This window comes from Buteo buteo, chromosome 8 (genome assembly GCF_964188355.1).
Source record: "Buteo buteo chromosome 8, bButBut1.hap1.1, whole genome shotgun sequence".
Lineage (NCBI taxonomy): Eukaryota > Metazoa > Chordata > Aves > Accipitriformes > Accipitridae > Buteo > Buteo buteo.
This window is the reverse complement of record NC_134178.1, coordinates 45,957,431-45,983,037: the sequence shown is the minus strand read 5'-3', so window position 1 is coordinate 45,983,037 and position 25,607 is coordinate 45,957,431. Positions and strand designations below refer to the sequence as shown.

General features: G+C 38.6%; 1 protein-coding gene across 3 annotated transcripts in view; it reads left to right on the top strand.

Annotated features, from left to right (window-relative positions):
- MAN1A2 (mannosidase alpha class 1A member 2) overlaps positions 1–25,607 on the top strand; it is a 144,112-nt gene that overhangs the window by 9,900 nt on the left and 108,605 nt on the right. For 2 of the 3 annotated variants that reach the window (XR_012651395.1, XM_075034479.1), the window contains exon 2: positions 20,164–20,419. Coding sequence is in view for 1 of the 3 variants with exons in the window: in XM_075034479.1 (XP_074890580.1) it covers positions 20,164–20,419 (256 nt within the window). In the remaining 2 variants the exon portion in view is untranslated. Of the gene's footprint in view, positions 1–10,055; positions 10,112–20,163; positions 20,420–25,607 lie in introns of those variants that run through there. The other variant, XM_075034481.1, reaches the window with a different exon arrangement.

Genomic DNA, 25,607 nt, shown 5'->3' with positions numbered 1-25,607 from the left:
TGTCGTTGGCTTCTATTTGAGTGGAAAGTGTTCTCCAAATTATTAAGTAACGCATGTATTGAATTCTGAATTGCAATGCACAGTGTTCTGGAGAAGAAAATACTGCAGAGGGGTAAGTGGGCTCTACTGCATCATGGAGTTCTGATGTTATAAAGGGTGTTCAAGGAATTCAAATTTCTACTTTTGTGAATAATGCTACCTTCTAGAGACAATGGAATCCACGGCAATTAAAATATTAAAGGGTCTGTGAAACAGCCATTTTCCAGTAAATAGGAAAAATCAAAATAAATGAGAAATAGTGCTAAGAATTAAAACAAATTTTTAACTTTGGTTTTATCACTGTATCTTGCACATTATTTTAACTGGTTGTTATTACTCTGAACTGTTAAAAATACTGATTTAGGTACTTAAAAACAGTCAAGTTGGATCTACTAACTGTTATAATTGTTAAGCTGGTCCAGATCAGGGTAGTGAAAAGTTCATAGCGTATGAAAGTTATGCCTGTTTCTGTGTGAAATGAATTACTAATTCACATCCCAGATGATGGAAGGGAACTTAATTGTACTGCAATAACTGTCACCCTGATAACTGAGAATTTTTTTATTTTTTTTTTTTTTTTTTTTTTAGTTTTATAACATGTCTGGGAACTTTCTTATACTGAGAGACTGATACCTATGGAAGGATACCAAGGTATCTGTATATGTGATATCTATAAACCGCTTAGTGAAGCTGTTAATCAGTTGTCACTGCTGTCATTTCAATACTTGCATGTGAAACTTTAAAACCAATGGCTAATGAGGTGACTATTTTTTCTACTGGAAGTTTTTATAAATAACTTCTGTTATGAACTTGGTTCAGCTTTTTCTTCTAGTGATATTGGTGAACAGAATGATTGGGAATCATTCAAAGTTGTACTGGTAACCAAAGGAAGCTCTTTTTTAAAAAAAAAAAAAAAAACCCAACCACCAAAACCCACCAAAAAACCCTACCCAAAACCTAACAAAACCCCCCATATCACCCCATCATTGTTGGTATTACTTGATGTGAAAAACAACAACAAAAAAACAGTGATGAAGAGAACCTGGAATGCTTCTGGCTGGCTTTTACCCAGTCCTTTGTTGGCATTGCAGCATTTGATAGCTGCTAGCTGGCCAAAGTAGATGATGGGAACAGATTATTGATTCAGTCAAATGCCTAATGGTGACTTTGTGTTTGTTAGGAACACAACATGTGAACCCCAGGTCCTTGGTTTGCTCTGGTTTTTGTACATTTGCAGTCTTTTGATATGTTTATTTTGGTTTCTATAAATCACTTGAGCACTAATTTTATTCAGATGGATATGCTATTGGAGTTATGCATAGCTGTTTGCTTGACACGCCCCGTCCCCTCTTTAGACATAATTTTCTCAGAATAGCATCTGGCCATCACACTACAGTGGGACTAGATCATCCAGTCTACTGCTATTACAAAGAAAAATGAGGCTTGACATATTCGTGTCAATTTGGCAAGATGCCTGAATCATTATGCTCAATGAAATATGTGACGTTTCAAGCGGTAATGTAACCTGCAGGAACACTTGCAGGAGAAACTTAGGGCACTGCAAAGAAAATGCCACCTTTCCTTGGTCTGGGAGGTTCAGATACTGATGCAAGTCACCTGATCGATCCCCAGGACAGGATTGCAATTTAGTCCATTAAGGTATGTCATTTTATTCAAAATTTTTCATACTCTAGAATTTGCTGGTGGTGATCCTGGAAAAATTGAGTGTGCCTTTTGAGTTTGAAAGGAAAAAAACCCAAGGAATTATCTATGGAGCTTCCTTTCATACACTACCAAGTAAACAAACGAACAACCCACCCGAACTCCAAAGTGGTGTGTATGATTTCTGAGTAAGTCGTAATTACTTGCTGTTCTTCGCTTCCCTAGCAATTTTGTTTTGAACCTTCATGTGTTCATAGTATGGAATTTTTAGAAAAAAGCAAACTATGTAATATTGTCTAGTGTTCTAGTAACTAGAAAATATGTGGAAGCATAAAAAAATCAAAGTATTCCTTAAATTTGATACTTAACAAATTCATTTTTCTATCTGACTTCTGTTAATAAGAAAGAATTCTGGAAACTGTGCAGACTGCAAGTAGAGTTCTTCCAAGCTGCCTTGAAAAATTGCCTTAAACTGCACCAGCCATAACCTTGCCTCACTAGCTTTCAGGTGGGTTCAATAATGCTTAAAATAGAATGTCTTTTGAGATTTAGAAAGCCTTATGTTTACATCAGACTGTTCAAAAACATTTGTGGCAGACGGTTTTTGGGGTTATATTTTCAGTTTTTGCTCTACCTCTTCTTTTTATAGAATCGGTTGCTTATTTTTAGGAATTTGACCTTACTGTTTTCAGTTCAGTGCTCAACAGTTGAAATAAAACAGGGCTGTGAAGGTGGCAAGTGCTGTCCAATGGTCGTGGAGTCTGAGACATCACTATCTTCTCTGCTATGTGGAGATGGGAAGGCTGAGAGGGGAGGGAAGGATAGGAGGAGTTGGATGGAAGCATAACCTGGAATTTTTTCTTATGTTCCTTTATGCCGTGCTGTTTTTCAGATCACAGATAGCCTTTGCCCCAACCTTTCTCCCACAAAGGCTAGATGTGGTCCCGACACGTTGTGGTGATGGATGGCTGATATGGCCTCATGTTCTTTTAACCCACTAAGAATGACTGAACTTTAACCTCTGAGAAGCAAGACTAAATAAAAGTCTCCATAAAACTTAAGAAATCCTCAAGAAGGGAAGCTACACTAGGCTTTGACAGCTATCTTAAATACCATGGTTTGTGTTCTTTATTTTTTCTCCCATCCCTTCTTTCTGGAATCCGAAACAATAATGACTGAAGGTGACATTTCCTAGTCTGAGTGCTTGATTTTGCAGCATCTTTAGGATTGGAAAGATCTTCCAACTAATATTAACTTCCATGCATGACCATGGCTGCAAGGATGTGGCATTTGCTACAGCATTGATCTTCAGAAATAGAGTCTTTCTCTATAAAGTTGCCATGGGTATGCATTTGGCATCTTCTAGCATATACAGACGTTCTTCAGGCAGGAGATACACAGCAATTATTTGCTGGCTTGTGCAGAGAACCTTGCCAGTCAGGCTATTTACTGAGGATTAGTGTGCTTACCAACTCGATGAGTCCCTGCTGGCCTGGAAGGTGTAAGGTAGGAAAATATCAACCTCCTTTGATTCTTGGAGTGGGTTGATTCTTGATCTTGCTGAGTCAACATATTCCAACTCCCCCTTTTTTTCTGAGATTTTATGCCTTTTGGAGTCAATATTTTTCTCTTGAATTCAGTTGGTGTCTCAGCAATTTCACTCTTTTTCCTACCTTTTGTGGCTTACAGCTGTGAAAGTATCCTGTCATAAAGTAACAGTTTGGTTTTGGTGGAGCGGAGCCCAAGGTCACACTGGACTTTGGGTTGTTAAGAGTTGAATCTCTTGGTTTGGTGATCTTGGGACTGCATGCTTGTTTACTCTGGACCAGTATGTTTGAGACTATTGGGTCTGAACTTCTCAAAATAAACATGATTTTGTTGCTTACAGCCACTGAAGGAAAGAGTTGTGGGTTTTTTTCTAGTTCCAGAGTTTCTATTAGTCAAATCAACAATGTTACCTTGTTTGAGTCATCTCTTTCTTAATTATGTACTGTTATATTATGGATAACATTTGTTAGGGAAATGACCTCTTTTACATGAAGGAGGTAAGGAAGTTGCCGTAATCATTTGAGTTAATGAAACAGATTTTAATTTAATCTTAGAGGAATCAAACATATGACTACAACTGTCCATGAGCTGCATTTTGTTGCTGGGAATTTAGAAAGTTGACTACAGCAATGGTGGAGAAGGAAGAAAATTGACTTTACATGCTGGATGTATATGTGATTGTATTAAGCAAATTAACAGAGGAAGATAACACAGTGTATACTATGTACTGTTTATAAAGCTCTCTGAAAAATCCGAGAGTCTGTTGATGAAGACAATTCAAAGGTCAAATTGCTGAGACATTTTATATCCCAAGTTCTTCGGTTGTTTTAGGTTCATGTTCTGGGCTACGGTACTTCTGTGTATTTTCTGTCTTGGTCATGTCAAGAGTAGTTTGTGTCCAACTCATCTATTGTTGCATACATCTAAACCCTGTATATGTAGTCTGTAAAACATTTTAAAGTATTTCACTGGTACTGGAAATAGCACTGATAGCTGTTAATCAACATTTCATTGCTTTAGTTTAATCTGTTAATTTTGTTGTAGGTTTATGAAAAACATCCATGATAGTTCTAGATGTATATACTAGATGTACTACTATACTAGAGTTCTAGATATATATACTACTGAAACATTGCTCGTTTGCTGTATTTTCTTTCACTTCTTGTGTCCTGACAGTATATTTATCGCAGATGCGTATGAACAAAGATCTGCTCGGCAGTTCCCAAAGAATGCCAAGTTGTCTTTAACTGACTTAGTTGTAATGTGTAAGAGTATTTTATGCATCACAATTTCCTCTTTTATACTTTTTTTTTGCCATCTTTTGTGTTTACCATCGTGATGCTAACATCCTTACCTTTTTTATGGGTCAGTCATTCCTTAGACTACTGTCACGGAGACACACGCAATCAAATCAAGCAGGTGTTAAAACCAGATTTTATTCTTCAATAAAAGAGGTTGGTTAGAACTCCGATAACATTAGTGAACCACAGGCTCAATGATGTAAGGGGAATTAGTACTACATAGCTGACTTAAGAGTTCTTAAGGTTTAGAAATGATGACTCAAAATGTGCATATCGCTCACCTAGATGAGGGCTCTCAACCTCAAGGAGTTACCTAGGGCAGCGTCCCGACCCAAGGGGAGAGTCCCTGACTGCAGACCCGCTGATCCGAGGAGGACTGGCTCAAAATGCCCTCTGGAGGGGCCCCATTTATACCCTCATCGAATCTGGCCTGTGGTCATAGATGGTCATTTTAATCCCCACTGGCCGAGGGTCAACGCTTCTCTATTCCTGGTGCGTGTACCTGCTGACAGTAACGTGGCACCGCTGGGCAGTTCAGCTTCCAACCTGTGGCCTCTGGGTTTTTTCCTCTCTTCCATGGCCAGAGAGTTTTTACTTTCTATTGGGGCGGGTGTACCGGCCACAACTATGTGCTGGATTTTACTAACCTAGTTGGTTGTCAAACAATATTGTTAATTCAGTTGGGAAGACATTGCAACTGGGAAGGTGCCTTTTTGAGAGTAAAGGTTATCACTCATATTCTCTGCAGTTTGCTCACATATGAGGAAACTCCACTGCACAATTTATGGTAATGATATCTACATCCTTGAAGATATTCAGAAGCTCTCTGGACATGGTCCTGGGCAACTGGCTCTAGGTGGCCCTGCTTGAGCAGAAGCGTTGGACCAGATGACCTCCAGAGGTTCCTTCCAACCTCAACATTTCTGTGATTCCGTGATGAGAACTGTATTCTCCTCTGAGGCGCATAAAACTGTTTTCCATATTCATAACTGTACTGAGCTCATGTAAGTGTGAGCCTTGCATTGTTATATTTTTTTGGGTGGGGAGTTACTGATGCAGTGTTGCTCTTCTAGTCTTTTTTACATGGAAAAAACCCCAACACATAATTATCTGTCTCTTGAATCAAAATTGTGTAGTTTATTAGCAGGGTGGATTATTTTAATGTGGAAACTTATTAAAAGCACCTGGAAGGCTAAATAATTTGTCACATAGTTGTCTTTCATCCTCTGCTTTATTGACAAGATTAAAGAACTTTGGGAGTAATGAGATACAGTGTTGCTCTGTGGAACAGTGCAGATTAGACTGTACGTCATGATTTCCAGGTATTTTGTTGCTCTATCTTTAGTTACTGGTTTGGCTGATTTGCTAAGTAGAGAGGTATAAAGCTCTGCTGTTCTTTCCTTCTAACCAGTCCCAGTGGTGCTGTATGGGAGAAGAAATTTTTTTAGAGTATTTTTAGAACTTCTTTTAGAGTATTTCTATTTTAATTAATCCAATATTACTGTTAAAAGTATATCCACACTGCAGTCTGTGTCCTCTCATATGAAATCCTTTTGACTCACAGTATAAGTGCTATATATATATATATATTTGTTTTTTTCCCCTGAAATAAGGAGTGTGTTTAACAACGGAACGTTGCCTGTGGCTCCTGTCCTGTCTGGGTTTTTCTCACAACTTGTCACAAAATACCTTCTGAAAGCTATTGATATTCTGAGACCGAGTTAAAATTAATTTTTTTTTCCGTTGTTGCCCCATAATTCTTCCAGTTTCCGTGAAGCAGGACTACATTTTAAACTGCTGCCACATAGAGGGAAGGGAGTGCTGGGGAGTGGTGTGATCCTGGCAGTCCTGCGGTGCAAAGAGCCGATCTGTGTCTTTCAGATAAATTAAATGCTGCTCCCATGCCACAGCAAGGCTAATTGACTAGCACTGATGCTGTATTAGCCAGGAGGGTTATGCATAACTGCTTCTTGGTGGTGAGAGGAGCAAGTCAAGAGAAATTGCTGTAGGTCTGTGTTTGGACTAAGCTGCACACCCCTAGTAGTATTGTTCCCCTGTAACGAAGAGCTTATATCAGTCTCGTGGTAGATCCCACGGTTTTCCTCCTCCTCTTCCTCTTCAATCTCTTTACCATACAACATTTTAGTGCATGGCTTATGGTACCTTGCATGTTGACTACCATTCTTATTTTAAATGCACTGATATAGAGGTATCAATTTACCATATAGCTATGAGGTAACAATTATAGGTGGAGGAGGAAGATAAATCTGAGCAGTACGCCTGAACTTCCAATATGATATTTAAAGCACTCTTGCTTCTGGGATGTGCAAAGCAACTCTGGCTGGGCAAGTTAAAATAGCATTATGGAAATGTGGTAGCTTCCATCAACAGAACATCTGTGTGAGGGTAGTCACTTCGTTAGAGCTCTGTAGGACCTGCCAGGGGGTTTCCCGTGCAGAAAAGTCTAGTACCATCTGCTTACCTGAAAGTTTGCCATCTCTGAGTCTACATTATACACTCTTTGCTACTTTCACTTTGTAGTAGCCTTTCTCTCTTTATATGTATTTTTGCTGTCAACTTATTTTATATTTGAACAATTGAGAGTTTTGGGGCTAAGACTGTCTAATATCATGGCTATTGCCTTAAATTGCTAACTTTCTCCAGCTGTTTTTCTTCAGTCCGTGGGAGTCTTGTGGTTTACTGCTGGAGATCAGGCTGTGCAGAAGACTCGTGGTATAAAAGGAGGGAGCTACCATACTTGCTGTGGTACCCCTCTTGAACACAGACATCAGGAAGAGGACATTGCTTCAGTTAATACAATTCTCATTTTTCCAGTATAGGGGGTGGAAAAGGGAAAAAAGTACCTGATTAGGAACAGGAATTTGGAGGAGGAAATTGAGCCAGGGCCTTGGTCGTGGTGAGGAGCAGCAATCAATTTGTTTCTTTGGAACCTGGAGATGGGAACTGCACACAGAGCAAAATAAAAGGGGGTGGGATGACTGTGAAATAGTGCCTTTTGCTTTCTGCCCCTTTTTCCCTAAGTAGAAAAAGATCAATGTTGTTCGTCTGAGGTATAAGAAGAGGCATTGGCTGAGTGAACTATCAAAGACTAATCAGAGTGGCCTTGGGGAGAGGAGACACTTGAAGCAAGTTGGTGCTCAGTAAGGCATAAATAACATTTGGGATGGTGGGGAGTGACTCTTATCTGATGGAGGAAGCAGTATCATTGGGATAAACTAGAGGAGAGGAAACCATATGGCTGAGTGAGGGGATAGAGGTGAGGGTAGAGGAGGGAATGACTGTGGGTAATGGCCATGTGAGTTTGTATGCAGAAAACATGGTCCTTGTAGCTTGGGCTCTAATATAACATCCCTGAACATGCAGGTCTCTAACACCTGATGCTCATGTCCTGTTCTGCTGTGTCCCCAGCCATTTAATCTTGCCTATATCCTTGCCCCAACAGCAGTGTTTGGGCAGTCAGCCAGTTAGGAGACCTGATTTGGCCTGAAATGATCAGTGATTTTTTTTTTCAGCTGGCTCAGCTCACCACTGGCTGACTGGCTTGTTGCCTGGTCTCCTGAGTACCCGCATAAGGAGCAAGGGAGCTTGCTTTTGCAGGGCAACTAAAGCCCTGAAACTTAAAAGAATGATTTGCACAGAGATGGTGACCAATACAAGGAATATAGACTTAAAATATCCTTTATTATGTAAACCAATATTCCAACTATTATTGTTGATCGTATTAATGCTGTGGTCATACACAACCAATCTGTAACCAAATAAATCAGCAGCATGTGTGGACATACAAGCATCTTTCACATGCTAGTTGACTTGTTTCTACAGAACCACTAATTTTCCAGCCATCAGTGACTCACTGCAGCAACACCAGGGAGGCTGCATTCCTGTGCGCTGTCTGGCTGGTGATCCGGAGAGGGGACCTGTGCTGATGGTGGGCAACTCTTACTCATCCAGGGATATTCTCTCACCAGTCCACACAGGTGGACTTCTCTACGTGGGGCAGATGGTGAAGGCAGTGTCATCTCCTCTCCAACTGGAAGTTGGGTCTGCAGATGGGTCTCCTCTGAGTTTGTCAGAAGAACTTCCCAAAGCTTAACCTGCCACGGCTCATGCTTGCATTGGTGATCTCTGCTCTAGATGGTGTGTGGGCTGTCCAGTCAGTTTGTTTATCTCACCATGGTTTCATCCAGTTGTCCTCAGTTTCCAGCAGATCCTTGCCTTTTACTGTTGGCTTTGACTGTTTACCTCAGAGCTCTACAGTTAAATTTTATTTCTTGTTATACCAGTCACCTTAAAGCTACAACTTACACATTTGGCAGGCTCTGTTAAGGGAATGCTGTGTGGACTAATCTGTAGAGAGAAGATTGCTCCTGCTTCTTTACCCATGGTAGCTTTGGGTGTCATCCGACCCCACCATCAGCTAATTCAGGGAGCTAAGTCCATGCAAAAAAGCTCGGAACAAACAAATGCCCAGGAGAGCACTACGAAGCCCCCAGATAGTCTAACTGTGTTAAGACCCTCAATCAGTTCACCCGCCACTGACAAGTGCCAAAGCTGGTGCAAGGCTGAGTGGGACCTTTCACTTGGCAGTAGCTAGGTATTAATCGGCTTAAATATAATGTGAAACTGTAGCTGAAGTCTTTTTTTTTTTTTTTTTTTTTCCTGCTGCAAGCTGATATGTGTGAAACCCTGTCAAGGTATTTTTCTCTTCCTCTGTTGTTGACCTACATAGTAACTGATAGCAGGAGTCTGTCATCCTCTATGAGTGCAAATGGTGGAGTCTCTTATGGGTGTAAATCTCCAGCCTTAACCATTTTGTATCACTAGGACGTTAAAGTGATTTTCATAATTTTTAGTGATTGCTGCTTCTTAGTTTCCTTAAACACCCCCTACCCCCAAACACAATTCTATACAGCAAAAGTTTTTTGGCACACCTTTTTTCTTTTCTAGTGTCCCAAGCTCTGTTCCTAGGGTTACTTACTTGACACTTTCAAAAGTCAGCCTAATATTACTGCTCACAGTAATATTTTTTTCTAATTGTTATTTGAAACTAAATGAAACTTTGAAGCTCTGTTCTTAACAAAATAAAATCAAGTTAATTATAAAAGTGGGTTAACAGAGGTGTTCGCTTTTTAATTGTGTTGCTTGAAAAGTCTTCTTGGTCTGTTTTATGGTTTGCTTGGTCTTTTTTTCAAAACAAGAGTAGATCAGGGGTTATCTTCTTTCTACTGTTGTTCTTCCTGGACTCACACGTTTAGTGTGGGGTTTTTGGGGGGGCAAATTCTTTTCAAGTATGTCCTCTCTTGTTCTTTCATTTTAGAACAAGCTTATAATGTCTACATGGAATGTCGCAGAAGCATCATCTGTCCTACCCCATGTGGAGAGTGAGGCTATCCTGGTATATTAAGTATTTAATATGTTTATATTTAGCACTTCCCATTGCAAGGAATTAATGCAGCTTTCTCTGTGACATTCTTACACAGTGATTTCAGCAAGCCTTTGATATCTGCTGGAGAAAAGTTTTCAAGCTATATCTTGTGAAGGTAAACAGCTAAAGTCCTGTTTCTCTTGCTTAAATGTTCTCTCATATATTGCTGTTTCTCTACCTCAGGTGAAATGTTAGAAAACTCTTTGTAGCTTATTAGTCAAACTAATATCACATGTTCTGTTACTGAGCTAAACTATCTGGACAAGAGCATGCTGTAATCAATAGATGTGCTAAGAAATTCCTTTTCTTTACCATGTGGGTATGCAGAAGGAAAAGGGATTTCTCAGTTGGTTAAGGCTCCTACTTAAAACTTGTTCAGTTTCTGGAGGCTATTTGGGTCCTTTCAGTCACTCCTGAAGATTTTCTGCATGCCTCCAGGAACCTCTTTTTCCTCTTCTGGGAGTATCATGTGCAAAAGGGGGATTTTTAATTCTGGGGCAAAGAAGATCAGGAAAGAAGGGAGAGCAAGGATGCCGTGTGATGATGCACATATATGATTGGAGTTCCGTTGTTGTCACTTCGTTCTTGTTTCTGTCCCCATCCCCTCCCAAAATTCCTGGACAAATGTAAGGTTATGAACCCAGCATTCCATCTTGGCACAACTCTCGGGCAACATAGCTAGTACAGGGGGCGAAGGAGTAGCAAGTCAGCACTGTAGTGCTGAAGACATAGTGCAAGTTTCCCTAGAGCATATACTGAAACAGTTGCTGGTGTTGTACAAAAAGGGACCCATGATTCATTTTCTTTAGGTAAAAAATTATCTAAGAATTATATTTTTGAAAAACCAAAACTTTTCATTCCAGAGAATGTTAAAATGTTAAGTAGTGTATGAAGTGCCAGTTCTACACTTGCACATGCACCTTTAATATGGCTCTTCATGTGTTCAAAAGGGTGAGAATTAAGGTGTAACAGAAACCAGTAATCTCATTGGTTTTCAGGTGTTTGAATCTATAAAACTAGCCACCTAAGTCCAGCTAGCTTCAGGATTCTGTTTAATATTGGGCAGCTTAAGTAGGAATGTGGTTTTCCGGGGGAAAAAGTTGCTATCAATGCAGGTTTGTTTTTATCATTGTGAAAAATAAGTGTTTACAAATACTTAATTTTGTGTAGAATAAAGAAAAACAACTGCTGTAAAGATTGTAGCATGATGACCTGTGAGAAAGATGAGCTTTGAGTGGTATGGAAAATACAGTAATGCTTCAGACTCTGCAGCAACTTTTGTGATATATGCCAAATTGTAGAATGCACCACTCTTATTTTCCTTCCTGGCTTGTGTTGCTGGGTTTGTCTCTTTGTTTTTTTTTCCTATTGGAAACTTAGTTTTTGGCAGTAGTAGCAGACTGGACATAATATTTAAGAGCTTGCTGCTGTGTGATGGGAGTGCTCTGGTTCCTTTTATTTCTGCTCGAGCATATGCTTCAGTATCTGATCTGTGCCATCAGCATCAGGAGGACTGCTTTGTCCTATATCTAAATGTGCTTATTTGTAAGATGCCTTCTTTAATAGGAAGCAGAGATGATGCATTGCTCTTGCATGAGAACCCAGTTCATTGCTTTCTCAGTATCACAGGACCAGCTATATATTATTCTTCCTTGATCAAACTGTCTTTTATAGCAATAAATAATATAGTATGCAAGATGTTTGTCCGTACTGTCCTAGACTTGAATGTGGAGAGTAGAGTGTAAATACATTGCTACATATAGATCTAAACTTGTACAACAGCAGTGTTTTCAGCAACCTAGAGTGATACTTGGATACCTAGAGTGGTTTGTAGTAGAAAATTCTGTGTTTCGACATTGTTAATTGTAGTAGGCTTCTGCAATTTTTAATTAAAATTATCCTACTAGTGTTTGGTGCTGTTTGAATACCACATCAAAATAAACTCTCTATTTCCAGTTTGTTCTTACTATCTTGCTAATTTCTAACTTTTTATCCTACCCAATTCTCTTGTTCAATACGGATTTCTTTTTCTGTTTTTTATTCCTATAGTCTATATTATTTTTCACTCCTGCTTCTTGTAAAGTTCTTCCATCTTCATTACTAAGAAAAAAAAAAAAAAGAAATCTATCTCATTGGGGTACTAATTGGAAAGGAAGATATGATGCTCCAGTCAGTATGGTGCTGGGAGACAGGAACCTATTTTAAATGCTTTTACACAGGGCCAGTAGCAACATTATTCTCATTCAGGCTTCCTGATAAAACATGAAGAGATCTTAAATTTCATAACCTTTTATTAAGACTTAGGCTTTTCAGTGTCCTTTTCTAGAAGTAAGATTGATTCCTAAAAAAAAATAATATATTTTTTTCCTCTATATTAGCATTGTAAGTGCTTTGACAATCAAATTTAAGACCTTGTTCTGCAGAGTCTTAATATTCTGCACAGAAGTAATTAGCTGCAGCTGTTAAATGAAGTTTCTTTAATCAGCAAAAATTCTGAAGTAATGCCTGCTTTTGATTATATGTTAGTGCTGTGAGGCAAATGTAATTGTATTCTCTTTTATATCGTATAAGCAGAAAGGATCTAAATGAGATGCATTTGATAGAGCTGTAGTGATTGAAAACTCAACATTGTTGAACTTTATGCATCTATCGCTTTTCCTAACGAAGTGTTTTCGTACCTGAATGACATTAAGACACTAAAAACTGAATGAGTTTGCTTATATGTAGTTGAAAACTTGTAAAGTGTTATGTGTAATTTATATTTTTATTTGCTCCTCACTAATGAAAGTTGCATTCGTTGCTGTTGTAGTCTTAAAGTATCATATTTCTTCCTGAAATAGTTGATCTGCTTCTTCTGAAAATCTGTTTCAGCTGATACTGTAACTACAAAACTAAGAAATTTCATATGAGCTTAAAATGCTTACGTAGTCTCTAGTGACCCTTCTTAGCATTGACAAATGCCTGGCTGCTAATATGAATGCAACCGTTGGAGTGTTTGCAGAAAGGATCTACCCTTCCTTCATAGTAAAGCTGAAGTTGACTATACTAGCTATGGCAGTGCTTGCAGGTTCCAAGAAAGCCATTAACTTGAGCTTGGCACCCTTCTTTTTTGAGTTGACACTTGGGATTACATGGCTGCTGTAGACAGAGGTGAGGAACACATTCCTTTGGTAATGGTCACAGCACTTGACAAAATCTCAAGATAAATTTTCCCAATTCTGCTCATGTTAACATTCATAACATGGAAGCAAATAATTCCTGAAGGATGACCCCTTGTCTGCATGTCTTTTTTTTTTTCCTCTTCAGAAGTTACACATATTCTACATTTGATAGTGGAATCTGTACTGTTTTGTTCTGAACTGGAAGCTATGTTTTGTACTTTTTATTATTGTAGTAAAAGAAAACAAGAGATGTCTTATATGCTAATGCACTTTGTTAATGAAGTATTTAATTGGGTGTATTACCTTATGATGATTTATGAAGATTCTGGCTACATTCCAAAATCTTATAAAAGATACCTAACAATACTAAGGAATTTTTTGGCTTGTAGTTTTGCGGAGGGCTTGGTCTTCATGCATAAGGGATGTGCTTCAACTCTTCACACTCGCTTCTGCAAGTTCTATGTGCCCATTCAATCTGTGTTTTTGAAATTCTCTCTAAATATATTCCCCAAGGGTTTCACTTGTCCTCATTCCAGAGCTGCTTCCAAAGGTCCTGCCTAAATTAGAAGATAAAGGAAAACAATTGGGTAGAGACAGATACAGGAGTAACAAGCAGCAGTGGCCTTTAATGATCAGCATGGAAATCTGTGAATTAACGTATCAGACATCTAGAAGTGGCCATGTTTTCTTTCTGTTGTGCCTAGAAAAACACATATAATGAATTGCACGTTTTGCAGAAAAAAATACTGAAAGGCAATGTAAGGTTGCAAGTAGTTAAGTGGATTGTCTTCTAACAGAATTGCTGGATGAACAGAACAAGATCCAGCTCTGAGGGCTTCTAACTGTATGGGTTAAGAAAGACTGCATTTAAAATACATGGAAGTTAAGCAGAAAAATTTAGGTGTAGTCACGTTCTAGGAAATGGGAAGAATGCCCAGACACTGGCAATCTGGGCAATGGAGAAATTTCCACTGCTGAACAAAAGATGTGGGAGGAAGATTAAAAGTTAAGTTACAGTTCATTTTGCTTGAAGGTGACACTCAGCTATCTACAAAGAAATGTCAGAGACTGAGGTGTTGGTTTAGACAAGAGAGCAGATCTGAAATAGGATCTGTGAGGTGCCGTCATAGAGATGAGAGTTTTTGAGAGCAGTGACGAAGGTGGCTGAAGGCCCAGATTCGTGGTCTAAGACTTGGCAGCAAAAGGAATCAATTAGGGACATCATTATTGCACGTAAGCGGAAGGAAATTTTGTTTGCAGGAGGTCTACATGGAATTTAAGAGGGGGTATTTAGGATTGAAGGAGAGTGCCTGTGTCAGTGAGTTAATTCTCTCCTCTCCCTGGCGTGGCCTGAAGAAGTTGAATGATGCAAGTGAGGAGGACTGGTGTTCAGAGTGGCGGCCATGCCTTTCTAGAAAACCAAGGAAGCAAGCTAGCAGAGCCCCGAGTTGGTACAAATAATAATAAAGGAAGGCAGGAAACAGGAACATGAAAAAGGTCAGGGGGAAGTGTGATGGCAAAAGGAAAAACTTCTGAAACTTGATGGGGAGGGATAAGAGGACTTGGATAAGGAGTCTGTCTCATGTTCCTTGCGTTTGCGGAGCAGTACCCATGTCATATGCAAATCTAACCACTTGCTAGAAATAAATTCCACCGCCACCTTTGTCTAAAAGAAACCACTCAATCTGCAATTTGGGTTAATTTTCTGGACAATGAGGGGCAGTATATATATCCCTGGTGTCCTTGTGTGTCATGAATGTATCTTCCCCAATACTAGGAGAACATGATGGGGTTGTAATATGTGTGGATGTTATAAAATCATGTATGCTGCAAGACTGGAAAGAAAAGCAACTTTTGTAGTTAACATGTGAAATGTTTCTTAGGCACTGACTCCCGAAGATTTTTTCTTTTTTCTTTTCTTTTTTTTTTTTTAATTAGTGCCTACCTTTTTGTTTCACCATGTCTCTGAAAGTAGCCTCTGGTTGAAGATCAAACTTGACAAAAGGGTAGAAGTTCAGAATTTCTGCACAGGGGTTTGTTTCTGGGTGACACTTACACAAATCTTTATGTGCCTTAACAGTTCTTGTATATCTATCTGCTGAAAATCCAAATGATAATAAGCTGCTTGCCCTTTTGCTTATAGTGACCCAGTGCTCTGCTTTTTAGTGTGAGAGAACAGTTGCTGGTGGCCAGTTTTCTTGACTCCATTCTAATTTTTATTTTCTTTTTTGATCTCGAATCTTACAAAGAAGTTTGAAAGCATTTTTGTTTTTTTGCAATTCAGTTTCTAGAGAGCCTGTTGTGTCACAGCAGATGGAAGAGACATTAAGTCATTGTCTTGGCAAGTGAAGCTTTGGTAGCTGCTAAGTTCAGAAGGCTCACTACTGGGTGCATAATTAAAGCACATTAAGTTTTGGTTAGTGATTCGGTTATTGAGTGTTATAATTTGTGGTCTTTTCTGAATGACACTTAGTTCGTGGATGCTTTGAGAGTGTACAGTGTTCCTGCATAAGCAGCTGGAATAGTTAATCACAGTGTTTAAAAAAAACTTGCACCTGTTTCTAGTTTCAGATTCTAATTATTAGGTCTATTTATGGTTCTTGCTGGCAAAAATAGTCTAATTACAGATTCTTTTAATAATATTGCTTGTTTTGAAGTAGCTACTGCTGTAGTTTCATGGTACTTGAACCTCTGTCTTGAGACTTTAGAGTAAGTTGTTGGGATAACTAGAAGGAAGCGGCAGCTTTCTGTTAGGTAAGGTTTCGAAGATGTACTCAGAATACTCTGTTTTAAGAGTTTGCTTATGTTGCCTAGAAGTGGGGTGTGTAGTTGGATAGGGAAGCTGTTTGACACATTTTGGTATATGTGTTTATGCTGGGATTCTTTCTAATCTTGTATTTTTAGATTGATCCTTTTGGAGGTCTCTTTTCTTTGAGTATTTGAATGTAGGGCTATCTATGTGCATTAAACTGTTGCTGACTCTTTCTTATGCTGGATGGGGAGCTTGTTGGTGTTTGGCTGTGACTTGGGGGGGCAGGGTGTCAGCTGCTCACACATTTCCAGTCTTCTCATTCTCTTAACTTTATTCTGTATTTTCACTTAGTTCTTGTTGCTTAAGAACTCAGAAGAAACATGTGGTGTTGGTATTTAGGGGTGTGCTTTTTCTTCCATTAGGGTCATATACTTGAATATATTTGGTAAAACATGTCTTCAGCTGGAATGTAGAATATGACATTTCTTGTAGCTCATGCTGTCCATCATTGGTAATTGCATAGAGAATATCTGTCTGCAGAAGAAGCTCTTGTACTATCTCCTGTAAACTCCCTCAAATACCTGTTGACCTTTCTCTTCATCTTACTGTTTTCTTACGTTTGTCTCAGAATGTCATTTCCTGGAAGACTTGGAGCTGATCATACAGTTAGTGCTAGAATTTTTCATCTCTATTGAGTCGCTGTGTATTTTCTTCAAATATTTACGTATTCTGCTGAGTGACTGAAGGAAAGTAGACTGTCATTCAAACCTCTTTAATGACTCTAATTGGATTATAGTGCTGTAGAAATCAACAGCTTTTGTATGTTTATATAGTGGTTCCTGCAGTGTAAACAGACGTGAATTCAAAACTTGTTTTGCAATTTATGGCTGTTTCATCCAGTTTTGAATCTAGAAATAGATGAAGTTGCTAGAGTGATGGAGCTTTTATTATTACTGTTGTATGCAGCACCTGGGACTGAAAATTTAAAGGAAAGGTAAAGGTAAAATCTTCATGGCACTTGATTTTGATGGTACAAAACCATGAAGGTGCACAAAGCACATCACCAGTGACTCATTTTAGTGAGTCAGACTCACTATAACACTCAAACATCATTAATCTTTTTCACACGGGGATCGTGTTTGGGGACATGCATGTTAACCGTGGGTTTTACCAAAACCATTTCTATTTATGAATAAAGCAGACTTATTGTAAACCATCCTCTTCAAATTAGGTGAATGTGAATATACCTTGGACATCTTTTTATTGAGGTCTGAGATACATTGTTACCCTGTTTTCCTAAAATTCCAGGTTTTTCATGGTTGATGGTTGATCCTTTGCAAAAAGAATTTCAACAACTGTTAACAAAACATTAGTAGATCTAGTCAGAAAGTAAAGGCTGTCACTTGCCTCCAGGAAACTGAGTTCTGAAAATGAGAAACACCTCTAAAATACATTATCCTCACACTGAAGTATTTTGATTCTTCCTGTTTCTCATTCTCTGTAAACCATCTCTTTGGCTCCTGTACAGCGTGCTGTCTCTTGGTGAGAACATGACTGCGGGGAGTGATGTCTCGTTCTGGTGACCTTGTTCTTATTCTCTCCAGCTGCATCTTACGCAGAGCCCTCTCCTAGCCTTGGAAAAGCTTTCCAGACTACAAATCTATGATTTCAAATTTTTCAGTTGATAGTAGTTTTCAGCTGCTTTTGTTATTGAACTGAGCATGTTGCTGACGCAATAGAATGTGAGTAACTTTTACAGGAATACGGGAAAGTTATCTTCCCCCCATAAATGGGTCACAGTAGAAGTAAAAGTTATCCTAAATGGTATTGCTTGTATTTTTCACTCTTTAGACTAGCCTTTTGCCACCTTGAAAGTTGTTTCTTTGCTCTACAGATGAAGGAGAGAAGGACTGTTACTGTTCAACAGTGTTAAAATGAGCTTGGATTTGATAGTCAAAGTGAGGAGCTCAGTCCTTCATTTTTTATTGTTAGGGAGAAACATGGATGTGACGTGAGAAAAGCAGCTGAAGAACTTCAGTTTGAATGCCTTTTAGTCAGTGCATCTGTTAAAACATTGCATTGTATTTCTGGTACTGAAATATCGAAAGGTAATAATGCTACTATAACTTTTTAAAATGCAAACCTAATAGCACTTAAGAAAAATGTAAGGGCTAATAAAACACTCTTTGTGTAACAATATATTTTGCTGAGAGCATTTATGTTGTAGTACCGTGGTTTTCCCCCTGCATGCTATGCACATTGGCCTGTAAACTGGCAAGTTATTTTCTGGATGACATCAAGTGATGTCAGACTTTGTCAAATTGAGAAGAAACCATGTGCCTAAAAAAAGTCTCTATTTGAGCTTTTCAGTCCAAGCTAAAGACTGGAGCAAAGAAGTGTATAAATTTTAACTTTAAAATATACTGGATGTTTATGAGATAGCAGTCAGGGCTAGCGCACTGGGGGTTTGAACTGTGCATTTCTGGAACTAAAAGCTTAATTTATTGCACTTTGACTTAAAATCAACTCTCCTTAGGCAGAGGACTGTAACTGTTATAAACCTTGCAGGAAATGGACCAGTCTGGTGGGATTGCTCTGATAGTATTGTATCATAACTCTGTGCAAGTTATTCGTTATTAGCTTCATTCTTTGACCTTTCTTTGTAAAGGTGAAGCAGTGCTCTATAACAGATGTGACATGATCTTGATCTGTGAGATTAATAAAAACAGTTCTATTATACTTGCAAAGCTCAGTAAGATCTGTCCATATCTCCAGATATTCCAAGACAGCACCCCAGTGAGTTACTTAAAATTTGTTTGAATCTTTGGAAATGTTACCCGTTTATCATAGACTTTGTCAAATATTTCTAATAACCTTTGTAGGAAAAATATCCCAATTTAAATACATAGATACATTCCTGTATTTGTTGTCAGTGTTTGGTTAACAGTTGTCAATCTCGTGTTTATTTTTGTCTGTAAACTTTGGATTGGCTTTTAGTTGCAGTTGGACTAGATGGCTGCTGTAGGTCCCTTCCAGCTGAACTCTTCTATTCTAATTCTCACATACCAAATGGTGGTTGTTCCTTTTCATTGGTATTTTTTCAGTATAGTGGAAAAACCACATGATATCGGTCAAGTCTCTCAGTTCCTCCTAAAAGCAGTTATGCCAAGCTTGGTATTTCACATATGGTTTGCTGCTTGCCTTCTTTCCTTTCCATTATCCACTGTCTTCTCCTTAATGCTCTTTGGGGAGAAAGTATTTTTGCCTGGGGGAGGAAACAGGGAGGGAGTGTGTGTTTTGTAGCTAGTGCTTGTTTTAAATCCCTACAACTATTTTGGCTCACATTAGTCATTGAGCAACTCTATATTTTAAAGAAGCTTGAAAAGGTTGTGTTATATTGGGAGTCTGATGTGTATCTTTCTGATGCCTTGAAATGTTTTAGGACTGGAATGGGCCATTTTTGTCTGTTGTTAGAATAACCTCTTGTTTAACCCAGGCTTTAAAACAGCAGTCTTTGTTTGGTGTGTGAACCTCAGAACTTTTACTAATCATTAAAGATCATGATGGAAAATTGTGCTTAGAAACAAGATGATGTTGGTTTTATTGACAGTGAGTTTCAAAATCATGCTTTACTAAAAGCTCTTACGTTCCTAAATGGCCTTATAATTAACTCTGCATTTAACTTGTGAGGTTTATGGACCGTACTGATTGGAACAATGAGTTCTGAACTGAAGACAAAACATGCTGTGGTGGGGTTTGCAGCCCTTGCAGCTTACACCTCATTATTAATAAAAGTACTGGCTGTGATTTTTTTTTTTGTAGTAGTTACTTCAGTCTTGAGAAGTTGTGTACTATGTATTTATTGTACAGAAGGCAAGGAGGAGCCCTTCTGATTTTATTTTTTAACTGAATGATTGCTCAATATGCCTCTGCACGTGTCCTCTAGTTGAAGAACAGATGTAGGGCTTTTCCTCTCTAAATTCTTGAGTAGGCAAGCAAAGGTGCTGAATAATCTAGAAAACCCTTCTGATACATTTTTCTACAATAGTGTTGTGGATGTGTGCGCTGTTCTTTTGGGTTCATGGCAAAAATAGTGTAGCGTTGTGTACTAACACAATTCAGTAAACTTGCCTGAATCATTAGAATTACTTAGAGTAAACTAACTTGGGATGTGGCTTCTGTTGTGAAGCTGCAGTTTGTTTATAAGCAATGTGTTTTTAGTAATGAGATGCTGACTAGCATTTGTGTCTCTAGAGAAGAAGAGGAACGTCTGAGAAATAAGATCCGAGCAGATCATGAAAAGGCTCTGGAAGAGGCTAAGGAGAAATTGAAGAAATCGCGTGATGAGATTCAAGCTGAGATTCAGACAGAAAAGAACAAAGTAGTGCAAGAGTTGAAAAAGAAAGACAGCAAGCCACTGCCCCCTGTTCCTTTACCAAATCTTATAGGGATAAACAGTGGAGAACCAGCAGACCCGGATATCCGAGAGAAGAGGAACAAAATTAAAGAGGTAAAGATGATGATGATGTGGTCCTACCCATTCTTATATCTGATAGCAGTTATTTATATGGCGTTGCTGTTATGATTTATATTAGAAGAAAAACAGGACTAAAAATCTATTTAATAAAAACCAGTAAGTGAAAAGTGCACATCAAGTATTAATGAACATCGCATGTTTTTTCCTGGTGTTGGGGTGTTAATGTTTCACTGGATAACAACTTAAAAATGATTTTAGGAATTTCTTCAACTTAGTGATACGGGTTCAAAGTGAGTTTGTCATTAACACATGGAACAGCAACAAGTGCATCTTTAAAGCAGAACCTGACTTTGTCAGGTTCCCTTCAAAGAATGGCATATGTTAGTGTGTCACAAGATATTTTTAAATGTTTAAAAAATGGATTGAAAAGATAGGGGAAAATGACCTGCAGCTAAAATTTGCAAATTGCCAAATTATCATATGCTTTTCAAATTAGGTTTTAAATGGGTCTAAAAAAACTAGGAGTTCATTTAAGTAGATTGCCTCATTTACCTGTAAAACAGTCAAAATAAGATTTTGGCCTAGGCTTTTGGTTCTGTGGCAGCTTATTGTATGGGAATTGCTGTTTCTGGTCTTAACCTTTCTGCTCCTGGTTGGCCGTGAGATTCATTGCCCTCTTTTGCCCTGACAATGCCAATTATCACCAGGCATTTTTCTGAGTCTGTAGTTCTAACTATTATGGCAGAAACGTTGTACAGCCTTCTTTTACTTTCCTGCAATCTTATTAGTTTTATGTCTAAAAATCGGGTTAGCAAGCAGGAATGGTTCAGGGCAGAGGTAGACAAGCACAGGCTCTGTAATTAAAGAACATCAAGGACCACAGCACTTAGTAGTTACATCAGCTAAATCTTCTTTTAAATTATAATCCGAGTTTAATTAGCTCATAAATCCAAACAAAAAAAGTCAGTCATACACCTGTCCTTGTAATAGGGAGGAGTTGCAGCTGGAGTATGTACCATGCTGTGGGTAGATCACCCAAGCTGGGATTTTACATTGAATATCAATGATGACTAGATGAAATCCACTCTTATCAAATAATGAACAACTGCTTATGATACATGAGTGATACAGCATGGAGCTGTACCACTATTTGAATCTCTCCAGTAGCAAATCTTTTCCTGCAAGATGTGCCTATTCTGTTAGTGACTACTGCAGAAGCACTTTTGCCTGGGAAGTTGTGTGTAGAATACTGGACCCCCTTGACCCTGCTTGGTTAGGGCTATTTCCCAAAGGAGAGCACTGGTTTGTGGATTTCAGAAGGTTCTGCTGCTTTTCAAAACTGTGTCCTTGAACATTTTCGGTGAGAATATACAGAGAATCTTGCTTTTCAAAATGTCTTCTGTAGGGTGGAAATGAATGGTGAATGGTATGGTCATGTAGTTGTCAGCACTTCTAATTTTAACTACAGATGACTGTATTTAAATACCTTTGAGTGTGCCACTGATGGATTTAATGGGTAGAATAAAATTGAGGTGACAAAGTAATGTGACAGTACTGAGTGCAGCTAACAATGAAGAACTAGCTGGGAGAAATAATCAACTAAAGTTCCTATAGATCAAGCCTGAAATTGGAGGGAGGGTTGAAAATTAGTATTTGCATTTCTGAGGTTGTTTGGTCAGAATGTAGACTGAGAAGAGATGAAGAGCTATAGGTTAATACAGAATGGCAATTTTCTTGGTGGCATGAATAAGTAGTAAAGTTTGGACAATTCTTGCTGATCTAAATGTGAAGGTGCAGTAATTTGTGAGTAGAATCCAGGGTAGTTTGTGAGTAAGTATCAGCAGGTAGTTGCTCTGGTGATCCTTAGCTACAGTTACCACAAATCTCATGCTGTAAAAGGCTTACTCCTTTTTTTTTTTGGTGATCAGCCCGTGTGAGTCACACTGACAAGCTGTTTTTTTATTGCATAACTTGTTGATGAATCCTATTGTGGTTTCTGAAGTGTAGCTTTTCATAGCCAGACCAAAGATTTTATGGGACTATGTATTAGGCGGGTAAGTCCTTCAGTTAAGATAATCATATCTTTGTACTGAGCAGTCTTCAACACTGTGACCACTGTGCTTGAACAGTCCAGGATCATACTAGCATGACTGAAATGTCTGTCTTTGTTGTGTGAATTGCCTTCATTGAGTCAGTCTTGTTAGTACTATAGCTACGAAGTGGTCTTGGGAACTTTTAATTTTGTTGATGTAGGACAGCAGATAAGCACTTCTACAGCTAGATGCGTGAAAGCGTAGCATACGGGAGTGGAAGGTCTGCTAGTGAGAATGGACAAATGATAATGCTGAAGAACCCGTTGTTGGTACATTGTCATTTTTGTTTGGCCTCTGGGTCTACTTCTGGATTTTGGCATCTGCTACGTTGCAATGAATATAATGTGGCTGAGATAAAACATATATCGACAGTGTCAGATGAATAACATTTTGCCTGAAACCTGTTTTTGACAGCATCAGATGTATCACAGAAGGCTTCAGTGATTCCAGAGATGCAAAGTGCATTTTGAAATACGCTATGATCGTTGCTGAGGTCTTCTCACAGTTTGTTGTAACCAGTGTAGACAAATAGTCTTCGCAGATGAGAGAGATACTTAGCAAAAAAAGAACAAGTTCTGGGAGACAATATCTCTAACATAGGTCTACACCTAGCTTGTGTAGCATTTCTGACATGTAAGACATTATGGCTGCCTGGATTGAGACCAAAAATATAGCACAGGGAAGCTCCCAGCTCTTTGGAGGATATGCATATGTGGCTTCAGAATTCCAGGTGGTCCTGAGAAGCCATTTGGCTCGTGCCTTGGTTTACTTTGAAGTGTCATGATGCATATTTGAGGAACTTCACTCTCACAGAACAGCTTTAGACTGCTTAAATTCACAAAATTAATTAATTTATATGGCCTATTTCACCTAATACCAAATGGTGAAAAACTATGTAGAATCAGGCTGACTGTTGGGGACAGTTTGTAACATGCACATGGCTCTCTACAATTGGGAGAAAGACTGGAAAGCTTTCAAATGGAATCTCAGTTCTATAATTTTTACAGAAAATTTACTACTATTTTTTCCTTCCAAAGATCAACTTGGTGAAGTCTTTAACAGATCCTTGTATAAAAAGTGGTTTTGCAGTACTTAAGTATTTTATAAATATGTATATTGATTTTTTTAAAAAGTGCATATAACAGTAAAAAAATCTGTGTAATGCTCTTGAGAGCTTTATAAAGCATTCAAAAGCTTTATATAATAGGAATGTTTACTGAGCACAGAGAGGGAGTCTTCATAAGGTCATGGAATAAACCAGGAGCAGAACCTACATATCTTGTTTTTGTTTCAGTGTGTCTTTTGGTTCTGATGTTTATATTTAGTGTTGCATTGTATTCTCAATTGTAACTAATTCACAAAATTGTATATATTGTCTATATTCTTCTAACAAGCTGTTATTTCAGTTATTTCAATAAGGACCATTTAGAAGTTGGCCGGTTATTTTAGATGCACAGTAACAACTTTGAGAAGTAAAGGTTTTCCACCTGCTTACTGTACATCTAGTAATGCTTACTGCTTTCCACCTGCTTTGTACCACTTCTCTAGTATATTAGCTTGCTGTTCTGGCTTTTAAAAAATGCTATGGTTTTTAATTAACTGGTATTTTAAGAATAAATGCATCTGAAAATTATTCTTGCTGTTACACTTTAGCTTTGGATTAATATTCTAGTGATTTTTTTTTCATACTAAGTAAAAGATGAGAAAATGGTTTTATAAGAGGGTAGATGTAACTTGTATAATTTCCAGAAAATAAGAACAAAACTCTTCTTTTGAAGTCATTGGCTTCCTTTCCAAGTTAAATTAGATATAAATTGCATGAGCACTTGGAATTTTTGGCACTTAATTTCCATTATTATGTCCTTTAAATGGCATTCAGAGTATTAATTTTTTTCTGCAGTTTAAGTGTAATCATTACATAGTGCTCTTTTTTTAACAAGTTTTGTTTCCTTGATAAATTAAATTTTACCCAGTCAAATAAGGAAAACTTTATACTTCTTTTCACCCTACTCAGGCTTCAGGTTTTCTTTCATTTCAGCTTAAGGTTTCACAGTATTGTCTTACTGCCAGCATTCATTTTGGATATGTGTTAAAAAGTGTATTTCACCCAATAATGGTACTAATCCCATGCAGGATATTCTATATATACACCTTGTTTTAAACACTGAATTGAGTTATTGGATTGTTAAAGTGTTTGCTCTGAGAAGTGCTGAAATCATGGATGTGTAACTTTTACAAGTCAGTATGTATTGTATTGCATAGAATATCAGTTTTGCATACATACTGACTACACAGCCCTGGGGGTGATTGTCAGGGACCCAGGGTCTGGGTAGTGGTCTCCTTCATCCTTCCAGTAAGGGAAAGGGTGCGAGGATGAGGCTGCTGGCAACGCGCATCAGCAGTTGGTTGCGGAGCTGGTCTTGGCAACAGGGGTTTGGGTTCTGCAACCGTGGGACCCTCTTTGCAGGGTCTGCCTGGGAGAGATGGGACCTACCTCGCTAAGGCAGGACAAAGGCATCTTTGCCAGCAGGATGGCTGACCTTGTCAGGAGGGCTTTGAGCTGGGAACGATGAGGGAGGGAGAGAGTAACTAGCAGCCCTGCGAGGGAGCGACTGACAGGGTGGATGAGCAAAGGACCCGCAGTGGTGCGACAGAAAAGGGATCACAAAATCAACACAACAGGGCTTAAGCAGGGTCACCTCTCGCATTCGTGTAGAGGCAAGGAAGTGCCTACCAGGCAGCATTATGGAGAAATCCCCAAAACCACTTCTGGGAAATCACCATGCCAGGGTACCTCTCTGAAGTGCACATACAATCGTGTGCATGTTTGAAGAAAGCTTCTCCAGAGTGTTACACAAGTGCGTGTAGTAACTTAAGAGTGAAATAGTTTTTATGTTCTAGGTTTCAAAGATAGACTGGAAAATCTGAGTTCTCTGGAGCTTTTGTTCTACTACTTGTTCTATATTTGTTGTGATACGCAGTCTTGTAATTAGGCAGTGCTAATTTTGCATAGGCTTTTTAAATTCAGCTCAAAGGCAGTGTGGTGTTCACACAAATAAGCTAGACTTGTGAAGTGACTGAAGCTGCTGGCTGTAGCATGCTTGCTTCTTGTGCAGTTTAGAAGCTGT